The 9,183-nt window shown below is 39.9% G+C and overlaps 1 protein-coding gene across 1 annotated transcript; it reads left to right on the plus strand.

Moving 5' to 3' along the window:
• Positions 1 to 716: 716 nt before the first annotated feature.
• Positions 717 to 2,373, plus strand: LOC106352421 (short-chain dehydrogenase reductase 3a). The gene is made up of 4 exons (XM_048762079.1): positions 717 to 889; positions 983 to 1,063; positions 1,160 to 1,428; positions 1,767 to 2,373. The coding sequence occupies exons 1-4, from the start codon at positions 870 to 872 to the stop codon at positions 2,297 to 2,299; spliced, it is 903 nt and encodes a 300-aa protein (XP_048618036.1). The 5' UTR covers positions 717 to 869; the 3' UTR covers positions 2,300 to 2,373.
• Positions 2,374 to 9,183: the final 6,810 nt, after the last annotated feature.

Below are 9,183 nucleotides of genomic sequence, written 5' to 3' on the forward strand. Positions count from 1 at the left end.
TAAATCATATCTAAAGACATGCACATAGGTTCGCTATGTGGAAAGTCTAATGACACTTTAAGTTTAAACATGGGTTTTCTGCAAAAAAAAATCTTTATGTGTTTTTTTTGTAAATTAATCCGCGAACTCAGAAACCCACGGATCAACCCTCCAAGTGCCAGTCAAACCGCAATATAACCCTCGGCCGTATATAGGTGTATTTGACTGTGTATAATTTTCACATTTTTCAATACTACGTCGTTTTGACACTAAATTTTTAATGAAAAAATTTGTTGAACCCCACCTTCATTGTGCATTTACGCAAGCTCCCATATCCGAGAAGAAACAAGGTCATTTCGGAATGAATTTTTAGAAATCTATATAATTGTGTTTGTTAAGTAAACAAATATATTTGTTGGCCGAGATGGTTATATAACATGCACATGGTGTTTAAGGTTCAAGTTTCAAACCACGAGTTCAACAATTTTTTTTCATTAAAAAATTAGCGCCAAAACAACCTAGTATTAAAAAAAATGTGAAAATTATACACAGTCAAATACACATATATACGGCCGAGGGTTATATTGTGGTTTGACTGGCACTTGGAGGGTTGACCCGTAGATTTTTGAGTTCGCGGATTAATTTGTAAAAAAAGCCACATTGAGGTTTTTTTTTTGCAGAAAACCCTTTAAACATTAGCGATTAAACAAATATAGAAGAATAAAGAGAGGGTAAAAATATATTTTAATGAAATGTGATCTTGGCAGATATTCTCTACACTTCTCACAACCTTTTCTCTCGTTGTTTCCCATGATAAAAAGCTTAAGCCTCTTGTACCCAAAATTCTCATATTCATATTCACATAGTGATTAAAAAGAGGAATAAGAAAAATGTTGAGGTCATTCACAAGGTACAAGAGCTGATTATAGTCGATTCTCAGTTATCTAATATTTAAACAATTGGTCTCCGTTTCAATTTTCTTCTCCGTGTCTTCCCTTCGCAGAAACTTCAAACTCATTGTAGAAAATGGTTCCAACTCCAAGCCAGTTATCTCTACTCTCCTATATTCAACGTCTTCTTCAAGGTCAAATCTATATCAATGTTCTTTAATCTATCAATAAAGTTATATCTCATATTCTGGTTTAAACACGTGAATTCTTTTTCCACAAATAAATATTAGAAGGTTAGAAGGCAAAGTAGCAGTCATAACAGGCGGAGCAAGCGGCCTAGGGAAGGCCACGGCGGAGGAATTTGTAAATCATGGTGCTCAAGCCATTATTGTAGATATAGACGAGGAGGCTGGTCGTATGGTCACTACCGAACTTGGCTCAGCGGCACATTTCATTAAATGCGATGTCACTGAGGAGGAACAAGTCGCTAGAGCCTTCGAAACCGTCATGGCTCGCCATGGGAAGCTTGACGTACTGCTCAATAGCGCAGGAATATCGTGTAAGAAATATTTATATCAAGAATTATAATGGGAATCTCGTTTTGTATAAGAATCTGCAAAATATAGTTGTGAAATGGACTTCAATGGTTTTTTGGATCATGAGTTGCGAGAACAATTTTTATAGACGCGGTATTTTACGAAGTCCAATATTCAATAAATTAAGCTCATCATTTCGATACATTAATTTTTATATATAAATTAAAATACCAAAAAAACACTGGACAATAAATTGAATTTTTTATTTCGTGTTCGTCAAAATTTGATGAATCTCGGATGCATGGTACATCTTAACGTGGTTGAATGTTATTTATTCATTGACATATCTTGTACAATGCAGGCTCCATATCACCACCAAGCATAGCCGACCTAGACATGGACATTTACGACCAAGTGATGCGTCTCAACGTACGAGGAACCGTCTTAGGGATAAAGCATGCGGCTCGAGGCATGATCCCCGCTGGCTCGGGCTCCATCCTTTGCCTCTCTAGCATCAGCGGTTTGATGGGCGGTTTGGGCCCATATGCATACTCAATGTCTAAATTCACAATACCGGGTGTGGTCAAGACGGTTGCTGGTGAGCTGTGCAAGCATGGCTTAAGGATTAACTGTATATCACCTGCGAGCATCCCAACGCCTCTAACGCTAAGGATGTTTCGAGAAGCGTTGGCTGGTCACAACATTCCGGAGGAACATCTTATGGCGATTGTGAACGCGACGGGAGACTTAAAGGGAGAAAAGTGTGAAGAGAGAGACGTGGCTAAAGCGGCTTTGTATTTGGCATCTGATGATGCTAAGTTTGTTACGGGGCATAACCTTGTTGTTGACGGTGGATTTACATGTTTCAAGTCTCTTAATCTCCCTTTCCCTTAATGTTCGGTCTAATACTCTAATTGAAGTATTTTATTTGTATTCCAATATTGTTAATTAACAGTGGTTAAGAATAATTATCGCTATGATATGGTTGGGTATGGAGTTGCTTCTCTTTAGAGTTTGTATCTATTTCTACATTGTTAAGTATATCTTTATAATGGTTCCTGAAGTTCGCCCTAGAGAGAAACTCTCTCGAGCCCGCATCCCAAGACGTCGTTTCGATGGATCTTCCTTGCTCCAACCACGACGCTCTTTCCTCCTCTCTCTGAAACAGCCATGCTTCTCTCCATGGACATGATGGTGACTATTCCTCCGTCGTGTCCCCGCCCCCCTCCAGATCCGCCGCCCCCGTCGTTCCTGATGCAGCACTGCTCTTCCTCCTTGAAGATGATGGTGACAGGCCTTCCTCCTCTTTCACAGCCCAGGCCTCCTTCAGATCCGGCGTGGAACAAGCATCTTCCGATTGAAACTCCTCCCGTCAAGCCACCAGAACCTCCAGACCCACCAGACGTCTCTGTCAGCCTCGTTCTTTTCACTTCCTCCAGCCCTTCTCCACAAGCTACTCAAGTCATAGATCTGATGTTTAATTTTTCAAGGGTTTCAAGTAAGCTCAGTGATGAATGTGTTGTTCTTGTGTTCACTGGTGACACCATCTTTGTCAACTGGCGTTCTTTTCCTGTGGTATACAGGTTGTATCTTTGTCAGTTCGGGAATGGGTCTTCTCCCGGCTCTTATTCCAACTTTCATTTTATCAATCCGCTTATAGACGTCCAGGTCCACCGTAGCTCCTTACTCTCTGTTTACTCCTATTCTTTTGGAAAGGATGCAATGCTAGATGTGTGGGTGACTTTGGATTTGTGGGTTCTGGCTTTATTTGGTACTGTACTGATGGACTCAGTGTCCTTTGGTTATATCTTTGTGCCTCTTAGTGGTTTTTATGTTGCGTTGATGCAACTCTCTACTGCAGTATGCAGTCCTATTATTGTATTCAACCTGGTTTGTGGTGCAGTGTCTGTGTGTTTCTCTTCTTGGTGGCAGTTGAAAGAGACGATCATTGTGATTTGTTGCTTGGTGAAAATGGTTATGGCGGGTATTGATTGTCCGCTTGGCTCCTGTTTGGAGCAGTCTCTTTTCCCAATATTTCTTCATGTATGGAGTGAATTGGATGAACATGTGTGGCTGGTATTGCAAGGATTCTCCTCCCGGCTAACGCTCTTCCCTGCCTTTAGTGCAGTGGTTGTGACTCTCAGAGTTACCCGAGATGCAATCGTTCAAGAAACTCATGAAACCGTTGTGATGCGATTTCTAATGTTTACTTCTTGTGATTTGTATTTTCATTCTATCTTAGGTTTATCTGTTTCGTATTCCATTGGGCTCTTTGTAGCTTTGTTGTACTCTCATTTCATGGAGAGTAAACTCTTCTAAATTCAATACAAGTTGGTTTGATCAAAAAAAGTATATCTTTATAATATTATTTGAGAAGTCACTTTCTTAGGTGTCACACTCACGTTAACTTTTATTTTGGTTGATTACTATAATACTCTTAATGAATTAAAAATATATATATTTAAATACTATTATTTCTTTTTTAAAATTTTCTAAATAAAAATATCAAATAAAAAGGAAATATTTATAAAGTACAAAAAGAAATTGAAACCGAAAATATATGTATATATAATATGATTTCATAAAAAAAGAAAAGTTCACAAAATAGTAATATTTCATTTAAAAGATATGATATGTCCACATCAGACAATAAAATCGACCAATCAAAGATCATTTTTCTGCCACGTCACAATCAGGCTTTCCAAAAAAATTGTGTCTATCTGAATCGTCTTTTCATCTTTTTTCCTCATACAAAACGTGAAGTTTCTTCAGATGATTGTCTTCTCAACTTCCATATCATCCTCCATCACTCATAATTATATATTGATCCAACCCATAGAGACACTAACAATAGATTGATTCGTCTGTTTGATTCAATATCATCACCTCCACTCAGTTCTAAATACAAATTTCCCAGTTTCAGAATTCAGATCGACCTGGGAGTACTCAACCGACGAATAATAACAGCCGGTATCACTTTGGATCGGCCGTTCAACCGTGAATAATTATAAAAGAGCCCTTGGCGGCAGTGGGGTTTGCAATTTGGTGTTGTGTTCTTTGGATAATACTTATTGATGCAGTTTTACTTAGGTGTTTCGGACTTTATGGGAGCCAAGACCAGAAAGAAGGCGTAACATGGTCTCTTGGTATTTGGATGTGGCTCAGGACCGTGCTGTATGGCCTTGCGGCACAAACCCAATCTCTATGGCTGGTCTCTTTAAACCAGTTGTAGAAAAGAGATTTGGACTTGGGTCTGGTGATAGTACTAGAGATGAAGGAGAACCAATGGTGTCGAACTTATGTCAATGGGTTCATGGGGATTTCTTGCAGGAGATATACTGGTTTTGTCCCTATAAACTTTGTCTCTTGGTGTCATGGTTTAGAGATCGAAATTTGTATAAAAATGGACACGTTAATCAGAGAAAAGGCATGGCATTTTTTGAATTATTTCCATATCATGCATGGAAAATTGTGTATACCATTTGGAGGAGAAAGCATGAGGTTTCGTTCATTATATTATGGCTATGGTTTTTTATTTGTAAAACACTTCGGAGAGTGTTTATTACGGTGAATATGGTGTCAACGATTTACCCGACTCTGGTTTCTAAACTAGATTATATCCAACTATGTACGGTGCTGGGACTTTTTTTAAAATTGGTTCAAGACAACTTGGCACCATTTTTGGACTGGAGGTTGTGGATTTTAAGTTGTTTAAAATGGTTGGGCATCTTCAAGCTTGTTTCCCTCGCTCTTGGGAGGATGATCAAATTTTAATTTAATGAGGATCCTAAGTTGGAATTGTAGAGGAATGGGGAGTCAAGTTATCTTCGGGAAATTTGGCATAAACATAAACCTGATTTTTTATTCTTATCAGAAACCAAGCAAGATTTTGAATTTGTTCAAAAATTTCAATCACATGTTGGATATGATCGCTTGGTGACAGTGGATCCTAATGGACGGAGCGGGGGTTTGGCGCTTTTTTACAATAATGAATACCAGGTTCAGATTCTCTATTCGAGTAATAGGATGATTGATGTAGAGGCGGTGGCACTTGGGAAAAAAGTTTATCTTACATTTGTATATGGAGAACCGGTACAAAAATTGAGGGAACAGGTATGGGAGCGGTTGACGAGGTATGGGTTATCGAGAACAGACCCTTGGTTCATTATTGGAGATTTAAACGAGATTACCGGAAATCATGAAAAAGATGGGGGTTCTTTCAGAAGCGCAAGCTCTTTTGTTCCTTTCAATGATATGATTAGAAACTTCGGTTTGTTGGAGTTTCCAGCTCGGGGAAACACATTTTCATGGCAGGGGAGAAGGGGAAAATGAAAGGGGGCAGTAACGATCAGATGTCGGCTAGATCGGGCTCTAGCAAACGAAGACTGGCACACACTTTTTCCCTGTTCTTATACTGAGTACCTAGGAATGGTAGCGTCTGACCATCGACCAGTGGTAGCTTTTCTGGAGGATAAATTCTACCGTAGACGAGGCCAGTTTAGGTTTGATAAACGTTGGATCGGACATGATGGCCTCATGGAATCAATAGCCTCAGGCTGGCTGGAAAATAATGAAGGACAGACAGGGGATGTTGTTTCAAAGATTAGCAATGCTCAACATGAAATTGCAGCGTGGCGGAAAAATAACCCACCTTATGGAAAGGACAAAATTCAGAATCTCCAAAAAGCACTGGAAGATGTCCAATCGGATAATAATAGAACGCAAGAGGAGATTTTGGAAGTCTCTAGGAAATTACAAGAGGCTTATAAGGATGAGGAGGAGTATTGGCACCAAAAAAGTCGGAATATGTGGTATTCATGTGGAGACCTAAATACTAAATTCTATCATGCTTTGACAAAACAAAGAAGGGTTCGAAATAGGATTGTGGGTCTTTATGATGAGACTGGTAATTGGATAACGGAAGAGAAGGGGGTAGAAAATGTGGCGGTGGATTACTTTGAAGATTTGTTTAGTACTACTTCTCCTTCAAATTTTGACAGTTTCCTGAGGGAAATAGTTCCGTCTATTACTCCACAGATGAATCATGGGTTTCTGAGGCCAGCAACAGAGGAGGAAGTTCGTCAAACTTTGTTTATGATGCATCCGGAAAAAGCTCCAGGACCAGATGGGATGACAGCGCTTTTTTTCCAACATGCATGGCATATTATCAAAAGTGATTTGGTTGCGATGGTGAATAATTATTTGATCGCAGGAGAAATGGATTCAAGGTTAAATATTACCAATATCTGTATGATCCCCAAGACGGAAAGGTCTACAAGGATGTCAGAGTTGAGGCCAATTAGTTTGTGTAATGTAGGGTACAAGATTATTTCTAAGGTCTTATGTCAGCGCTTGAAATTATGTCTCCCATGGTTAATATCGGAGACACAATCAGCATTTGTGCCAGGAAGGTTGATTTCGGATAATATTTTTATTGCTCAGGAAATGTTTCATGGACTGCAGACTAATAAGGCTTGTCAAAGTAAATATATGGCGATTAAGACGGATATGAGCAAAGCGTATGATCGGGTGGAGTGGGGTTTTATTCAAGCGTTACTCCTCAGGATGGGTTTTGATCCGCATTGGGTTAAATTAATTATGGAATGTATATCATCAGTTCAATATCATGTTTTATTGAATGGGCAGCCGCGTGGACATATAGTTCCTCAAAGAGGTTTACGGCTGGGGGATCCCTTATCCCCTTATCTATTTATCATGTGTACTGAGGCTTTGATTGCAAATATTAAGAAGGCTGAAAGGAGTAATCAATTCACGGGAATGAAGGTTGCCAGAGCTTGCCCTTCGATTTCTCATCTGTTGTTCGCAGACGATAGTCTTTTTTCTGTAAGGCACAAAAGGAAGAATGTCACACTATCCTTAGGATTTTGAAGGAATATGAGGTGGTCTCGGGCCAACTGATTAATTTTCAGAAATCCTCGATTCAATTTGGACATAAGATTGAGGAGTCCACTAGACAGGAGTTGAGAGACATCCTAGGGATACAGAATTTAGGAGGGATGAGATCATATCTGGGTCTGCCGGAGAGTCTTGGGGGATCCAAGATACAAGTTTTTGGATTTGTTCAGGACCGTTTGAATAATAGGGTGAATGGATGGACGTTTAAATTTTTTTCTAAAGGTGGAAAGGAAGTAATCATTAAATCAGTAGTCACGGCTTTGCCTAACCATGTGATGTCGGTTTATCGGTTACCAAAGGCAACGGTGAAGAAATTGACGAGTGCGGTATCAAAATTTTGGTGGAGCCCAGTGGGAAATACAAGGGGTATGCACTGGATGTCATGGGACAAAGTATGTACAAATAAGGACGAAGGAGGTCTGGGTTTTAAGGACATAACAGATTTCAATACGGCTATGCTTGGAAAGCAATTGTGGAGGCTGATAGAGAAACCTTCAACTCTTTTTGCTAGAGTTTTTAAAGGACGGTACTATAGGAATGCCTCACCGCTAGAACCAATCCGTTCATAGTCCCCGTCGTATGGTTGAAGGAGTATTGTATCTGCTAGATCTCTGGTTAGCAAAGGAATAATCAAAAGAGTGGGAATGGAGTCATCTATCTCTGTATGGAGTGATCCATGGCTCCCAACCACTCGCCCGAGACCAGAAAAAAAAATCAACATGACACTTATCAGGACCTCACAGTGGACTCTTTGATAGATCCAATTTCACGAACTTGGAAGTCGAAAGTAATTCGGGATTCGGTGGATCCCCAGGATGCTCAAATTATTGAAAGTATTCCTTTGAGTAAGACTCAGATGGTGGATAGGAATGGATGGCACTTCACATATAATGGGAAATATTCAGTTAAATCAGGATATCAGTTAGAACGGGTCTATCCGGACAAGGCAAAACCATCAGTGTTTTATGGTCCCACAATGGATATTCTGAAAGCGTTCTGCTGGGAGGTGAGATGCCCTCCGAAGATTAAGCACTTTTTATGGCAAATGGTATCCGGATGTATAGCTGTTAAGAAGAATTTGCAAGCAAGAGGAATGAAGGGAGATATTTGTTGTGTTAGATGTGGAGCTGAGGAGGAATCAATAAACCATGTGTTTTTTGAGTGCCCTCCTGCGCGTCAAGTTTGGGCTTTGTCAAAGATACCGTCTAACCCAACCTATTTCCCCACTAGTTCTCTATTTACGAATATGGATCATCTTTTTTGGAGGGTACTCCCGAAAATGGAAGATCATCAGTTTGCGTGGATATTATGGTATATTTGGGAAGGAAGGAATAATAAGGTTTTTAGTAATTTGGATATTGACCCAAGAGATATACTTACGCTTGCAGAAACTGAATCAACACTTTGGGCTGAGGCTCAGGTGATGAAGACTAAGCAGGTACCACAACAGACTGAGGTTTTGAATCGTCAGCCGCGGGTTGGTCGTTGGTGCTTTATAGATAGTTCCTGGAAAGATAAAGAACCTTATTCAGGTCAAGGATGGTATAGCATACTCGAGGGCTTTCAGGGATTGATGGGTGCAAGGAATTCTAGGGCATGTATTTCACCTCTTCATGCAGAGATGGAAGCACTGATATGGGCTATGAAATGTATGAGGAATTTACATCAGTTTCAGGTTACTTTTGCTACAGATTGTTCTCAATTGGTGAAGATGATTTCGAAACCAGAGGAATGGCCGGCGTTTGAGAGTTATATGCACGACATAAAGCTACTGTAGACACGTTTTACTAGCTCAGAGATTATTCATGTACCCCGGACGGAAAATCAAAAGGCGGATAGTCTAGCACGATGTGCCAGAAAAC

The sequence above is a fragment of the Brassica napus genome, chromosome C7 (assembly GCF_020379485.1).
Source record: "Brassica napus cultivar Da-Ae chromosome C7, Da-Ae, whole genome shotgun sequence".
In the NCBI taxonomy this organism is placed as follows: Eukaryota; Viridiplantae; Streptophyta; class Magnoliopsida; order Brassicales; family Brassicaceae; genus Brassica; species Brassica napus.